The sequence below is a fragment of the Alexandromys fortis genome, unplaced genomic scaffold (genome assembly GCF_014885135.2).
Source record: "Alexandromys fortis isolate MF-2015 unplaced genomic scaffold, M_Fortis_MF-2015_v1.1 scaffold_139, whole genome shotgun sequence".
Classification (NCBI taxonomy): Eukaryota; Metazoa; Chordata; class Mammalia; order Rodentia; family Cricetidae; genus Alexandromys; species Alexandromys fortis.
In genome coordinates, this window is record NW_026068020.1 from 3,017,507 (window position 1) to 3,037,458 (window position 19,952).

General features: G+C 46.0%; 1 protein-coding gene across 5 annotated transcripts in view; it reads right to left on the reverse strand.

The window, feature by feature from the left end:
* The window catches only part of Agap1 (ArfGAP with GTPase domain, ankyrin repeat and PH domain 1), a 446,708-nt gene that overhangs the window by 221,607 nt on the left and 205,149 nt on the right, over positions 1-19,952 (reverse strand). For all 5 annotated transcript variants that reach the window (XM_050163111.1, XM_050163110.1, XM_050163109.1 and 2 more), the window contains exons 7-9: positions 16,271-16,398; positions 14,352-14,507; positions 8,425-8,517 (exon numbers count right to left, since the gene is read on the reverse strand). In XM_050163111.1, coding sequence (XP_050019068.1) covers positions 8,425-8,517; positions 14,352-14,507; positions 16,271-16,398 — 377 coding nt within the window. The remainder of the gene's footprint in view (positions 1-8,424; positions 8,518-14,351; positions 14,508-16,270; positions 16,399-19,952) is intronic.

Below are 19,952 nucleotides of genomic sequence, written 5' to 3' on the forward strand. Positions count from 1 at the left end.
CTTACTTTTCTCAAAGAATCCCCTCCCTGCCATGTGGCTGTTTGCCCACTATGGTTGTCCCCATGCTACCTCAAACAGCCTAGCTTTTTCTTTTTTTGTCCAATCTTCTTTGGGCAGCTGCTGAGATTTACAGCTGTTTGTCCTGGGGTGTTTTAAAAATACCCTCATGCATCACTTGAGCCCATTCCTAAATTCTTTCGTTGATGAGACTAATGACCCTAATAGGGGACCCTGATGTCCTCGGTATCATCTGGTGACCCAGATGGGACTCCCAGAACTCCGGTAACAATATCGAAGCATCTTGGCCTTGTGTATTTTTATGAAGCTCCCATGATACTTACAAACTTTAAACAGTTTTCTATAGAACAACGAAGTGGCTGGTGGATAATGAATATCTGCATAATATTTTAGCCATGAAGCCACTTACTAGTATTATTAAAATCTGTGGTTTTAACATTTAAAAACTCCTAAGTAATTGATGAGCATGAAGACATTTATTTAGAGACAATTTTTTTCCAAATTAGTTCTAAGAAGAAGAAAGGGTGAAAGAAACTAGTTGTCTGAGATGACTTCTGGGCCACCGACAAAGGCTGTTATTCTTTGAAGAACAGACAGAGAATGGCCACTTGTGTAATCCAAATATAGCATCTTATATACATGAAACAGAGTTAAATATAGAGGATGATAGGTTAAAAAATTATAGTCTCTAAAGTGTAAAAATGTACAGCACAGCTTCTCCAATGTTAAGCAATTCTTTCAGAGGAATATAAAATTCATGTGAGGAAGAAAAAATGTTCACACCATCAACTTACATGCTTATTGCCTACCGCTACTGCCACCACTGTCCCCTCCACTACCATCGTCACCACCACTTCTACCACCACCATGACCATCACTACCATCTCTACCACCACCACCCACACCATCACTACCAGCTCTACCACCACCACCCACACCACCATCACTACTACCTCTACCACTTCTACCACCACCATGACCATCACTACCGTCTCTATCACCACCATCACTATCACATTACCACCTCTAACAACAACACCACCTCTACAATCACCGCCACAATCATTACGAAATTCAGTAATACCAATTCCACCATCACCACGCTTGCACCTACCAACTACTGTGTCCTCCTCTCCATGGAGACAGCATTCCATCATGAGTACACACAGCGAACCCCAATATTCAGCAAGGTGTTGAGAGAAGAACAAGGAAGATACCACATGTCATCATATGTAAAGTATAAGCTTCTGGGATCAACTTTGAGCCTCAAAGGTGAGAAACTCCAGGAGCCCCCATGTGCCTAGGTGAGAGAAACTCTAAGTATGGATCCTGGGCATTATCAGCATCACCTAGCAAACAAATGCTCAATTTAAAGACTCAACCTTGCAACCTGGATTTACATATCATCTGCCTCAGGGTAACACAATAAGACCTCATTTAGCCCACATCCAGGTCCTACAGAAGACAAAGCCACTGGCACTGCTGAGGAGTGTATACTATATACTGGCCAGTATTAGATGGGAAATGCAGTTGAGAAGATTTGCGGAAGGCTTGCTGTAGGGCTGAGAGGGTTGATCCCAGCTCCTCTACTTGTTAGTGCTACAACCTTGGTGGGTCAGAGCTGCAGACTCCTCATCTTAACTGGGCCCAGGCTGGTAGAATTTAAGCAGGGCGCTGATCTAAAGCAGTACACAGTCCTAACACGTCAGAAGCCTCTCACACGTGCAGGGAGCACTCAGCTCATCACTGCCAGCACCCCACTACAGACTGAACTCGAGAGCACTGGGCCGATGCTAATGCTGCTCCACAGGCAGAAAGACAGAGTCAGGAAGGCAGGTGAGGGACTGATGCTGTGTGAGAAGGCTCTAAGATGGCAAGTGTTTTGTGTTTTAATTTTCCCTCATCTACAAACAACTCTGGTATTAGGTACTTCAAAGGAAATGAAGAAACTTATAAAAATATTTCCAAGCTCTTCCATGTCCATTAAATTTCACCAAGCTTCTAATATATTTAAGTATAGCTGTCAGTGTTGGTATCAAGAGGAAATGGTGTACTTGGCTTTAAAACTTGGCCATCAGTGACTCAGTTAAAAATAAATTCTCTTCTTGAGATAAAGGAAAGGAAAATGTACTTTTGCTACAACTAGATAAAAATGTCACTGTGTGAGGCCTTTCTTGAAAAGCCTAGGAAAAGCCTCCATTGAGGACTTCAGATGCGCCCTTCTCAGTGGAGCAGGTCCACAGGGGAATCTGCTGTCAGGGTGAGCATGCCGAGGGTGGCAGGGACATTCTACTGCAGACAGCATGCAGGAGCACTGTGGCCAGAGAGACATGGGTCAGTATCACAGGTTGAGGGGTCTAATGTGGGCCTGGTGGGGTGCGGGTTAATGCTTTCATTACAGCCGTCTACAAACACAACCCTGACATTAGGTGTGTGTAGAATCCTATACCAACATTCCCAGAACTCTTCCATGTTGCAAATAAAAAAAAAATTAGTGCACTGTAGATACCCCAACCATCTTCTGGAGTGTCCAGTCTGAGAGCCAGGTCACATACCCCAGGGGGATCATTGTTTCTGTTTCCAAACCAGGAAGTTTTTGAGACAGATCAGAGGGACCCATTTCTCCCCGAGACACAGGGATAGGAAGGAATTAAGCAGGGTTGGGCAATGCCAGATAAAATTCAAGCTGTTAAAGACTATTAGCATGGAAGATCATAACAAAATGAATACGCTACAGTGCAGCCCTTTGTATGACTTGAAAAATGAAAAGAATCTTGAGTTTAGTGCTCAACTTTTGCTAATGCTTTATGGTAAATACTCTTAAAACATTTTCTGTGAATGACTCAAATCCCCAGGGATAGACCATCTAACAGGCCACTCCTTTATCCTGGCAGCCTTGAGCATGGCGCTGCCAGGGAGGCAGCTCCATCACTGGTCAAGTGCCCTTGTTACCCTGGCTGATTGAGAAATCTCAGTCTGAGGACATCCCAACATCTATAGGGGCCCACTACAGCAGCAGCAGGAGGCACACTCTAGCCACCTGCTTCACCAGCGGAGGAGCACCTCACCTGACGGCCCAGAAGGTGGCCCTAGACACACCCTCGTCCTAGGGTGGTAACCAGCACTATTCAGTCAAGTTCTTTCGTCCTCGGGAGAAGCAGCTGCCGGCACTGAAATACTATGCTCCCAAAAGAGCCTCACCCAAACAGTTTTTCCTTGCACTGTCAGGTAACAGGGATATCAGTGCAAAGATGTGGCAGAGTGTCTGCCGTGGGCTAACAGGATAACAGCCTATGACATTATGTGATGCTTACTTGTCACTGTCAACCTGCCTAAGTTTAGGGTCACCCAGGAGACACACCCAAGAGACGGGCCTGTGAGTACATTTCTAGGGAGTAATCCCACTGAAAAGAAAACCCCCACTGAATGTGGGTGACATCATCTGACGGGCAGGGATCCCAGATGTAATAAAAGAGAAAGAAAAAGAAAAAGAAGGAAGAAGAAAACTGAGTACCAGCCTTTGTCTCTCTTTGCTTGCTATGGGAACAATGTGACCAGCTGCCCAACACTCCTGAGACCACGACTGACCACATCCTGGAGCTGTGATCACAGTCAACACTTTCTTCCCCTGGGTTCTTCTGTCACATTGATTAGAAAAGTAACTAGCACCCCACAGTACTCTGACAGATCTCAGCACACCACCACTCATGCCCCCTACGCCCCCTGGGCAGAGCAGAAACTTGGAGGGGCCAGTATGATATTAGGACTAGGCTAACCACTGATTTGAGAATAAAAGGCCTCCTGGACTTGAGAGCCCCACCCCCACTTCAGGACACTGAATCAGCACAAGATAGGTTCTTTCACAATTGCAGAGATGCGTCTCCTGAGCCATAGCAGAGATGTGGGATGGAGATCCAAAGATCTGGAAACTGCTTGGAGAAATCCCAAGGATCGAATCCAGGTGAGCAGCAAGGACTCAGCACCCTCCTGCTGCAGGGTTCAGGCTTCTAAATACACCTCCCTGGGGTTCTTCAGTGAAGTCTAGATTCTCTCAAAATATCAAAACTATCGATCGAATAAAAAACCCGAGGCTTCCAAAAGCAGAAGGCAGAAGCAGTGTTTTGCAGGGCTTTGCAAAACCTTCCCCAAGCAAGGACACCCCAGGCAAAGCAGAGACCAGCCTGTGGGGACCCTGCACTGACGAGATGGGGTCTTCACCAAGACCTGATTTCAACAGCAAAGTCACTCTGGGCACGGCAGGCTCATAATATGGGGCTCTGAGACTCCCTACCTGCAGCTGGCCGGCATGAACAGTGAAGAAAGATCCCCGAACAGAAGACAGTTAAGTAGAAACAGTATCTGCATGATTGGAATATCTGGGACGTCTGTGCAGGCTTGTTTTTGTTTGTCCCCACCAACTGAAATCCAAATTCAATTGTGAAAGTGTGACGAGCTAAAGTGACCTCATGCCTACTCGTGTGTACGCGTGTGTGAGGCATTCCTGACTCTCAGCATGAGCATTAGACTCTGGCTGGGAGTCCACGGGAGGGGAAGAGGCTTATGGCTGTGTATCTGCACTCAAATATAGAGATTAAAAAATGCTAAAGAGAAAGAAGAAAAGAGAGTACACAGCTGCCGTCCCCCAAACAGACCTCCCATCTGCCACCCACGATTTGCATGTCACCTTCTCCGGGCTCATTTGTACTTCATTAACTGCCATTGACTTAACAAGATTTATGCAAATGACACCATAGGAGCTCCCTAACTCCCACTGCAATCAAGTGATTATGTATGTACAACTTGCCACAGCGATGAAAAATTAATACATGACAAGCCCACTGGCCGCTGAGCTGGGCCGCTGGCTTTTATTTTTCTTGCTTTGCCTTTTTATTTCTACTCAAATAGACCTTTATCTTATTAGTAAGAAAAGAAATAGGATTCTGTAAATCCATCTACTCTGGATACCCAGATAGGACAAAAGAAGAGTTGGGCCCAGATCCTGAAGAAATGAAGTTAAAGGCTAGAAAACAATTCCTTACTCTTGGGAATCTTAAACTGAAGAAAGGGAGAAATAAGGTCACCAGAGATGGTGACTTGGCCAGCTACCTGTTATAAGTTAAATAAGGGAAAAGCAACCTATGCAAATGGGCAACCTGTAAACCACGAGCGAGGTCGCAGGACGCGCAGACTGCCGCACTTGCAAAATTCCTGTGGAAGAGCAGAAGAGTGAAGTGGCCAGAACACCAAGTGTTCAAGGACAGGACAGGAGCTTCTGAGTCACTCCTCTGCCTTGAGGCCAATGGCCCAGCAGCTGGGTGGGGCTCTGACAAGTTTCAGCTTGGATTCATTGAAGACCAAGGACTCTGCTGCCTGTGAGAAGGACTGAGAAGCAGTTGCAAATGAACAGCAACGTTCCCCCCTGAGGACAGATGCACATTCCTGCAGCATCCCTGGAGAAAGACACTGCTACAGGCACAGCCTCAGCTGTTTCTTCTACACAGCACCAGAGACTTTTGTGGGAGCTGAGAGTTCCTATGTTTGACTTAACACCTTCAGCCTGGGGCTGAAAAGGTGGCTTAGTGGTGAAGACCACTTGAGGCTTTTGCAGAGGACCCAAGTTTGGTTCCCAGCACCCACATGTGATAGCTCACAACCACCTGTAACTCCACTTCCAGTAGATTCAATGCCACCTTCTGACTTCTTCAGGTACCTGCATGTGCATGGTGCACGTAAAACTAACAGCAGGGCAGTGGTGGCACACGCCTTTAATCCCAGGAGGCAGAGGCAGGTGGATCTTTGTGAGTTCAAGGCCAGCCTGGTCTACAAGGCTAGTTCCAGGACAGGCTCCAAAGCTACAGAGAAACCCACCCCTGCAAAAAAAAAAAGTAACACGGGCGCGCGCGCGTGCGCGCACACACACACACAAACAGTAATCTTTAAAACTGTCAACTTTACTTTGTACGCTTCCTGTCAACATGTAATGGAAAGAACACAGAAGTGTTATTAAGAAACACACTGTGCACATTCTAGAATATTCTAGGCAGATAATGCCCCTTTAGGCTCCATCCTCTCAATCCTCTTGTTTTCATACAGAGGTCATCACTAGGGTGGGGGCAGTGAGGAGTATATACACTCGAATGACCCACGTACTTTTAAAGTGTGAGAATACACAGCATGCAGCGTTAGGTCACTGTAACAACCCAGACCACCTACAACCTCTACCTAACTCCAGAGAAGGTGCGGGAAGGCTCTGCACGAGTACCTAGAACATCATCTCAGACAAAAAGCCGCAGTCTGGCTGGAATGGATCCCTGCAGAATGCCTAGGTGTCAGAGTTTTCTTCTTCCAGGTCCACACTTTGCACACGAGGGGTGTGAGGCCTAAGCATCAATTACAGTGGGACCATGTGATGCTGGGAGCACACCCTTGTAGGAGTTAGTGCATGGTTCCTACTGTAAGCACTGAATGGGTGAAATCAGGTACGTCCCATGCCCAAAGTCATGAGGAAACCAACATTTAGACATCAAGGAGAATATCATGAACGTCCAGGAGAGAAAGGCTTCCAAGGAACACTAGACTGTCAACCTTGATCTTTGCAAACTGAAAATCCAGTTGAGAAGCTGGTAGGGTCCAGAGATGAGCAGGGAACAAATGAAGTAAGGTTCCAATTACACCAGAGCCTGGCTGGCTCACCATGAGTTTCCTGCTGAGAAAGTGAACCCCCTCTTCCCTCAACCAGGAGTTGGCAGAAATCAGGAAGACAATGTCCATCAAGAAACAATGTTCTTCAATGTCCTAGCAGCAGGTTTTCAAGTGAATAACAGCTCAATAATTTTTATAACTCTACATGAAGTAACACTGCACAGAAATTATACATTAAAATGGTCTTATGTAGACTTGGATTATAATTATATACAAGCAATGTTAGTAAACAACTATGTACATGGCCTTCAAAAATAATAAGCCTCTTTATAAGGAAAACACTGCCCATCACCAGGAAGGCTTACTTGCCTTATTTGTAAACACATGGAAGGTGAACATTTTCCTTAGAGGTGCTGCAAGCTGCCCTCCAAATCTGTCACCCAGAATAGTAAGGATGGTACCGTACAGAGGCACAGTACCCTTGGCTAATGCCGGGAGGCCTTACTCCCCTGGGTCAAAGGCCCACACAGCCCTCTAAACAGAGGGCATATGTGGCGCACAGGCCACTTTGGTCCGCAGCCGGAGGGTAGGAAGGCGGTAGTCCTGGTTTCTCAGAAATCCCGTGACCCCTTAACTCCCACATCTTCAATCTAAAATGGTCCAGCTTCTCACAAGGGCTGCGGCCATTAGCTATAAGCAGGTGAAAGCTGCACCGCTGAGGAGAGTCTGCTATATCGGCATGAATACTCTTTCCCCCATCAGGACCCACATGCCCAGGCCAAGTGAAGCTGGGTGATAGCTACAGAAAAGGCGGTGGATGCCCTAGATCAACCAACGCTACGAACAGGCCACCAGTGTCATCCCGTGGAAGGCAGAGCTATTTCCCGACCACAGATTTCCTGCCCCCACCCCAACAGAACACACTCTAAATCAATTGGCTTTCTTTATCAACCAAAAAAGATGGCATTTCCAGAGCCGCTGAGCAGGGTTGAACTCTTTATTCTTATTGTTTTGGAAACGAAGCAGCCGAAGACGTCACACGTGAATTCCAGTGGGTCTTGCTAGAGACGTGAAGCAATTTAGGACCCGGTTTCCGGGCTAATGAAAGCCCATTTCAGGCTAGCAACATTGGCCAAAACAAATGCTTGAATTCAAGTCCTGTTGTGTAATGGGGAAGTTTAATTAAGGCCCCACATTACAGCTGTAAATGTTCCTATGTATAATAAGGTCTAAATGAAACTGAACCTAATCAAAGTTACAATCCCTTCATTAGCAAATTACAAACAAGAGCGCACAGCTGACACGCCAGCTATGATTATTACAACTAATTGCCTCGTTGTTACAGACCAGCCTGAAACAGTGTTCAGATGTCCGTCTGCAAGAGCAAATTAGGGCCACGTCAGGCTATTCCTGTGATCACAAGGGGTTCTTCTACAGCGATCTGATTTACCCCTGTCGTCTGGCGGCCAGCGGCCCAATCAAAGCCACGCTACAAAGGCAGCCTTTGAAGCCAGTGCAGCATGGAAACACACTCCATATGCAGGCGGGCAGACCGCACTTCATTAGAGCTGTTGTCGCATTTCCCTCTTCTTATTCTAATGATCCCATTTTAATACTCACAGGAACCACTTCTAATTGATGTCAAGTGAGTGACTTCTACATTCATCAACAGAGCACATCAAACAAACCCTGGTGCCCGAGCCAGCACCATCTCAGGCTGCACCGAGGTATGTCTCCAGAGAGCAGGGAAGGGGACAAGTGTACCTGTTTAATTGGGATGGCTCGCCCGCTCCCGATACTGTCCGCGCGGCTCTCCAGGCCTTTCTTCTCTTTGTCTGGGTCGCTCCCTTTCCTAGACTGCAAGCAAAAGTAAAGTTAGCATTTGGGCACGGGTAGAGGCTGCCAGACGGGTCTCACCCCTCCAACAGGATTCAGAACTGCCACCCCCAGCCGTTCGTCTGCACTGACTCATCATTCCAAAGAGAATTTTCTAAACTTTCCCCCTGACTTTTCTACTGCGAAATTATCTTTTAATTCTTTTTTAAAGAGTTCAAAATGCAATTACTAGAAACCAATGGACCGTCCAGGAAAGCAACACCCAACGAGAAAACACATTCTAGAGCTGCAGTAAGCATAGCTGAGGAGAGGGGGGCCCTCAAAGGTTATCTGGAAGTCCAACTGCAGAAATGTATGGATTAAATTAATGTCTAGATGATTTAAAAAGTCTATTAACCACACAGTAGTGTAACTTACTGGTATACCCCTGGCGAGTTGTTTCAAAGAGCAAGCAATGTTTCCTTTTATTGCTTCTGGTCGGTTAGAAAACAGCAATTCAGAGTTAAAGCAGTCTACTGTGCAACAAAAAGATAACGGAGGCAAAAACTGAAAATCTTTTTTTTGACAAAATGTCAATATTCGAGGGCGCAACGAACAACTGTTTGTTTGCCAGGTCTTGAGCCCATTGTCTTGGACGGCTGGTTGATGCTGTATGAACTGCCCAGTGGCGGGCAGGTGCGGGGAGGAGGGCACTGTGGAAAGGTGCAGGAGCACCCAGGCACCGTCCATGTCCCGGCTCCTGCTGGCATGAGCACGTGTAAGCATGGTGATTGTCTGACAGATTTATTTTATTATGAGAGAAAGATCTGAGACTCGTCCTCCTTAATAACAGTGCTGACAAGTGACAACTTCACTCCATTACTTTTCAATGGGAACATTACTCACGCAATATTGAAAATGGAGAAACATTTTCCTGTGCTTTTCAAATCTGAGATGATATATGAAACAGAGAGACTCGGTGCTGTCCGGTGGTGCTGGGAGCAGCTAATGAAATTCAGATTCAAAAGAATATGGGACGAAGCAGAAGATGCTTCTAAAACAGTATCCAAAAAGGCAAGGACCCGAGAGGTAATAAAAGCAAGGGCTGACGGGACGGGTTACTGCCTGAAGACTCAGGGAAAGGTGCCTGTGATATCAACTCGGCGTAGACACTTCAAAGGTTGTGATTTTGTCACGTGGCGGTGCATGTGAGAAACCACGCTCTTAGCTGATATTACAGGGGCCTTTGCATTTATCAAATGCCTCCTTGGTGACCCATGCTGTGTGCCTACATCGTGGATTTCAACATAAACTCCTTCTGTCTTTACTCTTTAGTTAGTCATGCAAAGCAGAACCTCACACAGCCACCTCTGTCCCCCAAGTCAGTTCATGGGCACATGAGGTTTCCAACTGGAAAATGAAGTCCCAAAGCTCATAGCCGACAACATTTCAGAAATTCTGAATCAATGGAGAGCATTAAGGGCATTTGGGGAACTTTATCAATTCTAAATACCTAAGTTTGAAAATCCATCTTCATTATTCTCCATTAAGCAGAATAATTAACAAAACAAACATTAAAAAAAAAAATGAACATTTTCCTGGAGGCGGCGCATCTGTCCCCAATCGCTGTTCTCTGCATAGAATTCCGGATTCCACGGAAGCAGGAAGCAGCAGCCAGAGTCGCTGCACAGCTCCAAATGTGTAAAGAAACAGGAGTCATGCTCGGCACGATCACAGCTCCGAGACAAATGGGAGAGAAACTTGGGGTACACATTGGAAAAAAGGAAATCCACCAACAATGGTATGTTTGTGGAAAGTGCCATAAAACTAAAGGACAGAGCTCCAACAAGCTGCCGGGCAGAGGGTTTGCCAGGTTTGCCATCTACAACAGGCTGACTCAAGGAGACTGCAATCCAACAACTAAACCACAGCTAGCAATGAAACCCTGCACCTCTGAATCCCGAGGGAAGACTCCTGGCTTTCCTGCCCACCCTGGAGAGTCTCCACAATGAGCATCCTCCCCTCTGTATCATGAGATGATACTGGCAGCCCGTGGTACCCATGGCTACACCCGGCCTGCTGCATTCTTCAGCATCAGAGCTCATCACTCTCACTGCACACCCGTAGACTTCAAGCCAACAGAACAACTGCTGAGCCCCACAGACAATGAAGATAGACGAAAGGGAGGGATTATTTACTTCATTTCAAAAAAATGTTTAACTCCCTATACATAATAAACAAAATCCCCTGGACATTGGGCAGAGAATCGTGACTGGCAATGATGCCCATCAAACAGAGCCTGCTCTCCTAGCTCCAACCAATAAGGCAGGAACAGATGGAACACACCATGCCAGGCTTTAGGGCTCCTGTTCTCGGCAAGACACCAAGGATCAATTCTTTTACACTATGGATTTTATTGTCCCTTTTTCTCCAGGGAGCTTCTCCGAGTAGGTCCAAGTTCTGTACCATCTTTGCCATCTCTGGATGTCGGTGTGCTGAACTATTTAATGGAATCAGCATCACACAGAAAGCTTTGAATAACACCATATAAAGACCTAATTCTTTAAAAGCTTGAAAAGACATGAAGCAACACCACACAGAACTTTAGGAGCATTGCAAGCGTAACATCACAAACGCAGGCAGCACATCCACACCTACTTAGGTAAATGGCAAGCCCCTAGAACAGAGGCAGGGAACGGATCGGGAGGCCTGGACTTTCACTGAGAATGTGTATCCTTCATGAAGCTAGTGGCTGCAAATCCCCTCTCTCATTAGCACAGAGAACACATGCAGGTTTTTCTTTGTAATTCTTATCAATCTCAAAACATTATTCAATAAAATATCTCAATTACATGTAAATCGGGCTACTAAATGAACTGTTCTAAAAATTCTGAATGTATTTCTAAGGCAGGTATCCAATGGGTCATCATTTCTCAAGGCAATGGCCTTACATAAAAAATTAACAAAGCATGATACAATTTAAATTCCCCTTGGTAAGGCATACATAATTGTCACTGCAAAATAATGCATACCATGATATAACTGGAGTGATTTAGTTTATATAATTTCATACAAAATACATAGGATTTATTTGTTTAAAGCATGTATGTTGCAAATAAAACCATCTGCCAGCTGAAGACGTTATCCCTGTGTGGCACAGGATTACTCTGAAAGTCATGTGAGGGCGGGATGGGAGCTACGTGCATATAGATGACCTCCAGCCTTTTTAGCATGTGCTAATAGACAAGTGGACAATGCCCACCAGCTACATCTCCATTCGGCTGCAGAATAGTAACTAAGATGGCTTGCATCTGGCACAGCTGCCGACAGGTCTAAACACACACTGTGACAATGTTAGTCAAAAGTCGCCCATAGTGACAGGGTTAAAGACTACAAAACTGGACATATTAAAACATAGAAGCAGGCTGTTACCCACTGAAATCTGGATTCTTAATTGCTTAGATTTTAGAACTAATTCGCTTTCTTTTCATTCCTTGTATGACACTGACATCTAGTGGAGTTAATGTTTCCAAATCCTTCAACTCAAAATGTTCAGCACCCGCCTCCACCGCCATCCTGCGCAACGGCAAAGCCAAGCCTGGTAAGAACCCATGTGCTGGCCCTTTCTTGGCATTTCAGCTAGCTGATTCTTAAATGCCACAGCACAAACCCGTTACAGTGCTAGATACTTGCAGGACCCCAAATTTCTGTTCCACAAACATCAGTTGGGCAGCTGAACTCAAGGTGTGAAAATCTTCATTCTCAAAATGTCGTCTGACATCACAGAAGAAGAGAGCAAATGCGCCACACACACGCAGCCAGAGACCCTCTAAGAGATGTCGATTAGGGTGCGGCGCACTGGCATCTGCAGCCACTGTGCACTTTCAAGCTTGTATAAAACCTATTGCTCTGTGGCTCCCGGCCCATTTCCCCTTCAGTGCGGCCATCTCTGGCCACACGCACAGCTCCTAGATACTGAGCACAGACAGGCTGAAGAGCAGCTATTAGCCAATCATTTTTCTTCTTCTTCAGATCTTAAAATTAAGAACCCTCATGTGAGTTGTCAATCACTGAGGTCATTTGAGTTGTCAATCATCCAGGCCCCAGGATCTTTTTGGAGAGGGGACAGGATCTCCTTACAAGAAGTTTTGTTTAAAGTGGTATTTCCTTGTTTTCATATTTCTTTCATATGGTAGAAGGCAAAGTTAATGCAGACTGAGTGGTGCTAGGCAGGAACCATAGCCCTTCATAACAGTGTGTGGTGGGGCTTACACAAACTTCTTCTCCTTCACTCTTGGAACCAAGGCCATTGAAGTCAGGTGTGGTTATGACAATCAGCTTTTGGGGCCCACAGAGTCACAAGTGAATGAGCACCATTTATGGGATGTGGTACCTTCTTAACCAACAGTCCTGCTCTGGGCATCCAGCTAGGAACCAACCGTTCGTATGACTGCTCACATTGTGTCTAAGAACTTTATAACACACTGTCTTACATCCATGCACTGCTGTAGCCTACCAGACACTTTCCTGTGCCATGCAGAAGCCAAAATGACCCCTCCAGGCCTATCCAGCAGTCCTACCAATTACTTTTGCTGAACATCACTAGTGTCCATGCTCCTGACTTTAGTAGTGGAAAAAAAAAACCCCACAAATACCACCACTAAGACTCCTATGCCCCTCTGAGAAGTGGTCCCAACTGACAGACCCACGGAAGAATAGCTACTGCTCCAATTATCAGAGAGGTTCACTGATTTGTCTAAGGTCAATCAGCAGCCAGCAGTGTCTCAGAGCTGCATGATACAGGCCAGCAAAGGAAAGGACAAGGTGGCTCAAAGGGGGAACCTTCTGTCATCAGCAGACTTGAGCATGAACGATCTAACCACGGAGGCAGCCGCAAAAATGGTGGGAAAGAGTGAGGCACCCAGAGATCTGGCAGGTACCCACAGTATGCAGTGACTGTCTTCATTTGAAGGCATCAGGTCAGACAATGAACTTCCAGTTCCTCCCGGGAGATCTCTTTTAGGTTGAGATAGGAATAAGAACCTTCTCTGTGACTGACTCAGTCAGTCTGGCCCAACCAGAAAGAGAGGCTTTAAGTGCAGACACTACACAGAGCTGGCCAGGGAGAGAAAGACTTCCTGAAATCACACCATACTAACTCTGGACTCAACCACAAAGCCATCCATGATTGATTGGTGATGTCTGCTGGGCAGAAGAGGCAGGAAACAGAATGTCTGCCTCTTCTGTGGTTCAGAGAGTAGTATCTGCACCCATCAGCCCAAAGAGCTTGTAAAAGTACACATGCCTGGTCCCACCCTGGACTCAGGGTTTCTAAATCAAAGCTCAGATATCCAATCCAGCACACTCCCTAGAGGACTCCGAGGAAAGGCCATGGCAAACCCATGGCTCGGGTCCCTTGAAGACCCAGGGAGAGGGTGGGGTTGCAGTATTAATAGAAAGGCAAGTCCTATTCTCAAGCCCACCCCTGGGGTCAGTTCTCAGACCCTAACAGGTAAACAGGGTGATGGCTAAGACCTCTCTGTGATTGGTCAGGTGCAAACTGAGTCCCTCAAGACCTTCACCGTCTCTCCATCTCTAACAGTCTTTAGTGTGGGACCATGGAAGTCCCGGGAGGTGGAAGTTGTGCTCAGGGTAAAGGAAAATTGTTCAGGTTTCATATTCAGTCCGCTGGGCAATCCCATTCTGCTCAGGACCTAAATCTTTTCTTGTCACAATTTCCTCAAACTCCAGAGTCATTTAGCCTGGACTCCGCACACACCACGGGACTCCGCACACATCACGGGATTGGGACAGCGTGGTGCTGAGGTTAAGATGCTGGGTGACACTGAGAGGTTGGCCCCAGGGCTGACACTCACTGTGAAAAGGTTGGACCTGCGTTTGGACTGCTTCCGGACAGGCGTCGGGGTGTTGGCAGTGGGAGGGACATCGATCCGGAGCTCCTTCTGGCTGGTGCTTGGGGTCGAAGGGACAGAGGAGGAGTAGTCGCTTAAACTCCCGCCTCCGTTACTTGTCTGTAAAATGAAAAACAAACAAACAAATCAATGTTCTGGGAATAAAACAGCAGAAAAGCCACCAGAGCAGGGTCAGAGCAAGGAAAACAGCAAGTGACCATGACAAAGCACCTGGGAGACAAGGTGTCAACTCCCTGTGCCTGGCACTTTTACTAGTACTCAGCACTGCTGGAAGCAAGTGTTGCTTTATCTGAGAAAAAGAACCTCAGGTCTCCATAATGGAGCCTGAAAATCTCTTTCTGCTTCTTGAGACAGAGCCATGGTCTGTAGCCTAGGTTTACCTAAAACTCACTATGTAGCCCAGGCTGGACTTGAATTGAAACTTGAATAGATGACTGAGACTATAAGGTTAAGTTACCACATGCATTGAAATTTGAAAAAAAAAATTGGGGGAAAACCATAATTATTCTTCCTCTGAAAAAGAAAACTGCAGTGAAACCTGGTCCTATGGGTGCTTCACTGCTCCTCCCGGATGAGGAAGGAATGGTCACTCAAAACACCAAAGCGACCCTTCTTAAACGACACCTCACAAATCAGAGTACTACCTTAAAATGCTTTTAGATCACTCAAAAACCGAAGACACCAATTGTGAAGCTGTTCAGGTGTGTGGCGAGACCATCCTAGGCTAGACCATCCTAGGCTAGACCATCCTAGCCTAGACCATCCTAGTCTAGACCATCCTAGCCTAGACCATCCTAGGCTAGACCATCCTAGGCTAGACCATCCTAAGCTAGACCATCCTAAGCTAGACCATCCTAGCCTAGACCATCCTAGGTCCCAGTGGTAAATGCATGAAGGCAATGGCTTCTCGGGTAAACTGAGCACTTGCAACAAAATCTGATCACTGTGTCCTTTGGAATAAACAGCAATAGGACTCTCACCCAAGGGGGACTGGTCACGAAACCAGGACCAGCAAGTCACCTGTTCCTTAATGAGGTCCTGGGTGAATCCCTGTGACAAGTACCTTGCTTGCAAGTTAGCAAATTAGCAAAACATTGTAAGGGGAGGCCTTCTACAGGAACCACTGGAGCCGGCTGTTATAACCACCTTCCAGATCTAAGCCTAAGTGCATTCCTTAGCCAGTAAAACTTCTTCACAACTGCTCACCCTTAAACAAACCAAGAGCAAAACCAGTCATCTCAATCCACAGTGAAGATGGCAGCACACACCTGTTGTGCACTATTGTTTACTGGGTGAGGATCTACTGCTGTGACTGGTTTAATAATGAGCTCAACGGCCAGTAACTAGGTGGGAAGAGGTTAGGCAGGTCTCCTGGGGACAGAGAGGACTCCAGGGAGAAGAAAGGGAGATGCCAGGAGACACGGAGAGGAAACAGGAGGTACAAGATGCCACTGGTAACATAGATTAATATAAATGGGCTAATTTAATTTGTAAGAGCTAGTTAGGAACAAGCCTAAGCCACAGTCTGAGCTTTCATAATTAGCAAGAAATCTCCGTTTCATTATTTGGGAGCTGACTGGTGGGATGGAAAAAGAACTTGTTACACACACCTGGCACCACCCCATTCCAGCACACCTCATAACACAGGCAGTGTGCAAAGAGAACTTTAAAGATTGACTCTCATAAAGCCCAATTGGCCACTGCAGCTTCTGAAGGAACTGGGAAGTCAATAATAAAACATGCTGTTATTTACAAAGTTGGGAGGGAATGGCAACAGTTTTGGCACTGGCTGTGAGCACTTCCTGCCCCAAGTCCTCCTTGGCACTTGCTGGATGCCTCACCTCCCGCACTACCTTTCCTACCTGGCTGATGTGCACGGCTGACACCTGGGCAGAACACACAGAGGAGTGGCTTGGAGAGTTGGGTAAGGACTTGCAGGGGCCTATGGACAGCTGCTGCTTCTTCCGCGTGGCAACAATCTTCTGAGCAACTAGTGGACACAGAGACAAGACACAACAATGTGAGGCCAGTGTTCAGATATGAGGTGAACAACAGGGACCTCTGGGGATCCCTGAATCCTTCCATTCCTGCATGCACAGCAAGCTTCATCCAGATACCCGACCACCAGGATAAATAGGGCATTTCCCAGGGCTTCTGAATACCATACCCCGGCAGAATATAGCCAGTGGAATTAAAGCATACACAAGCCCTGGCCAATGGGATTACAGCACACACAAGCCCTGGTCAACAGGATTACAGCACACAAGCCCTGGCCCATTTGATGAGGGCTGAAAACTCATGTGGCTTTCAAGACCTGTCTTCAGGTGAGAGCTGCTCTCTGTCCCCTTCTTCTTTGTCTTTTTTGCTTAATCTCTCTGAAATGCACAGATGTGACTTTGGTGCCAGGAGCCACCCAGGACCATTAGTGACACAGGGATGGAAGTCACACCAGCGAGTCAGGAAGCAAAACAAGCCAGAACTCCTGAGGGCTTCAGCCTACTTGGACTACCTCAGGGGCCTCAAATGTGAACAAGAACACACGCCCACCCACCTCACATAGGCTACCCCAATAAAACAGTGTTTTCCAGTTATTTAAAAGAATCCCAAATAAGGAAAGTTGAACAAAATCCCTCTGAAAGTTTTTATTTTCTTTTTGGGTTTTGGGCGGGGGTGTGTGCGAATTATCTAAGGAATGACTTGTAACTTTACAGGCTGTGTAGAATTATACTCAAGCAAGAGAAATTATAACAAAGACTTTTTAAAAAAATATTAATATATGGCCGCATACACTGGAAGTTTATCTTATTTGATGCAAATATAAATTCAACCGTCCATAACTTCTCTCAGCAAATAGTCTTGCTGATAAAGCACATGGAATTTAACTGCAAAGAAAGCGAAGAATTGGAAAACCATTCTTATACCAATAGGTGTCACTGCAGCAGAGTGGCTGCAGCTTGTGCCACGTCTGGGGTGAGGAACTGGAGTTAAGCCTGGCCTCTGCACACACTGCTGCTTTTGAAGCATTCTGCCTCTCCAGGACCACTGGTTACAGGAGACAGAGGCCACAAGGTGCTCACAGGTAATTTCACTTCCAAATGAACATAACTTTAAGCAGGAACTGATGTGCCCACAGCTCACGGCTTTTGTGCAAATAAATGATAGTGTTAAATGCAACTAAGTGGAAATGCAATCTATAAAAAATGGTTCTCAGAGATGAAGCAGCTGCTTCATCAGTCACGGCCCACCTCCGAAAGGCTTCTCATCACCCTGAAAGGATGGTATCAATTAATTTATCTTCCCTCCATGTATTGATCATAACCTTCATCAGCTAATCATGTTTAAATTACAGAGGAATATCGTGGTACTCCGTCATTTCAAAGCCATTGGTGTATTGATCAGGGACTGTTGAAAATGTGTATTAGACTATCTTTAAAAAATCATTGTATGAACTCAAAAATAAAATCAAAGGTCAGTGTCTAAGAACTGCAAAGCAAGTGTCACAGGGAGGTTCTGAAATTTGAAGACCCAGATTAACCCCAAATACTAACTGTCTGGGTGTTGTGGTTTGAATGTGAAAGTTCCCTCAGATCCACGTGCTTACAACTTGGTCCCCAGCTGGAGCTGCTGCTGGGGAGACTGAGCAATGTTAAGGTGTCCTGTTAGAGGAAATATGTCACTGGGTGGCCTTCAAGTTTTTACAGTCTGGTCCTACTTCCTGTTCTCCTTGTGCCTGCTTCCTGTATGGTAATGAAATGTGATCAGCCAGCTTCCTGACTGCCACTCCATCTTCATGCTCCTGTTGCTATGCCTTCCCTGCTATGACGGGTCACATCCCCTCTGGACCTGTCAATCAAAGCAAACCTTCCCCCCTCTAAGTTTCTTTTCACAGGATTTCTGTCTGAGCAATGGAAAAGTTAACTAATAAACCCTGTGAGTAATCATTTGCAAAAAGAGGCTCAGATGATCATTTTTTTGTCTTAATGCCAGTCTGAGTTCCCATCAGTCCAGACCTACAATGACTTAACCATGGAACGTAAAGAAGACACACAAAACATGCTCAACTACATACTCTTAAGTGCTTTTGGACACCTGCTATGAAGGTGGAAGGGAAGGTTTAGGAACTTGAGTCAAGTATGTTATGGAAACTCACGTTGTGAGAAACTTCAAATGCAGTTCCTTGCTTTCATTGGAAGGCACTGGGATAAAGAGCACAGCTCACAGCAAAGCCACCATGGGCAGCAGAGTGTGGCTGCACTCCAAGCCCCCGTGCCCCCACAGCAACTGTTCTCTTCCAACCTTAATGACCAAAATACAGACCAACAATACCTAACAATCGACAGCATTTATTTTTATTACTCCCCCCCCCCACATTTGGCCTGCTTCCTCATTATTCTTAACACTTTCTAACTCACATACACCAAGAAGGGAAAGAAAATGACTTTAAAATGTTTTGTTCTACAGTGCCAGGAGTACTTTGGAAAGATAGGATAAAATGTAAGAATAGGGGCAAATTTACTTAATGAAGGACAGCAGGATTCTGAGTAAGGATGAAGTCGCCGAGGAAAGGGAGAAGGTGCAGAAGGTCTGTCCTGTGTTGTAGAACTCTTGCTAACAGCCACAGATTTGCTAATGGCTGCTGAGGCTGCCTGCTTCGTGGACCAGGGAGAAAACAGCACACCTGGGTTCCTTGGTTAAAGACTTTCCTAAAAGTGAAAAAGGTAAAAAGTATAGTGCCAACTCCAATCAGGAAGCGACCATGCTATTTATTATAGGATCATGTCCCGCCATCAGGAGACAGATCCACAGGGGCCTTGACCCCAACAGCTGAGTGCTTGCTCTGCTCTAATCTCAGTCTAGGACAGAGACCACAGGGACGGAAGGCAGGCCCTGCCCCTTTCAAACTGTAGTCGTTGCTGGTAGTTGAAATGCATATGTGCTGGTAGGTTCAAAGACATAATCTCAGGCTCCGCTGGTGGGCTAATCTCATCATCTGTGTTAGTCAGAGCCTTGGTCATTCAACAAACACACTGTTGCATACTTTACCAATACACATACCTAAAGGTCTTCCTCACTGTGCAATATTCCAGACATACAAACACCCAAGCTCCAAAGACCTGGCTTTACTTTCTTATTAATGAGATTTAATATTCTCTCACACTTGGTGGGATTCTGGACACTAAGTGTTGTGTTCCATCTAAAAGCATCACTTAAGAAGACATGACCACTGCCCTTTTACCACAGGGGCCACCAAAACCTCTCTTCTTTTCCATGCTGTTGCTTTAAAATTGCTTCCTCTACAGTTCAGCTTTCTGTTTGGACTTGAATAGGAGGCAAAACCAAAACAAAGCCCTCCCTTTGGCCAGTTCTTCACACCTACCAATGGATTTAATTGCACAAGGCTTGCACAGCAAGCAGTCTAGCTCAGGCAGAGGACCAATGTCAGAATGGTGCCACCTTATGGAGGAGGTGGGTTAGTGCCTGGGAGCACAGCAATGATCTCCAAGTTGGCAAGCCTTCGTCCTAATCTGGGCTAATGTATGACAT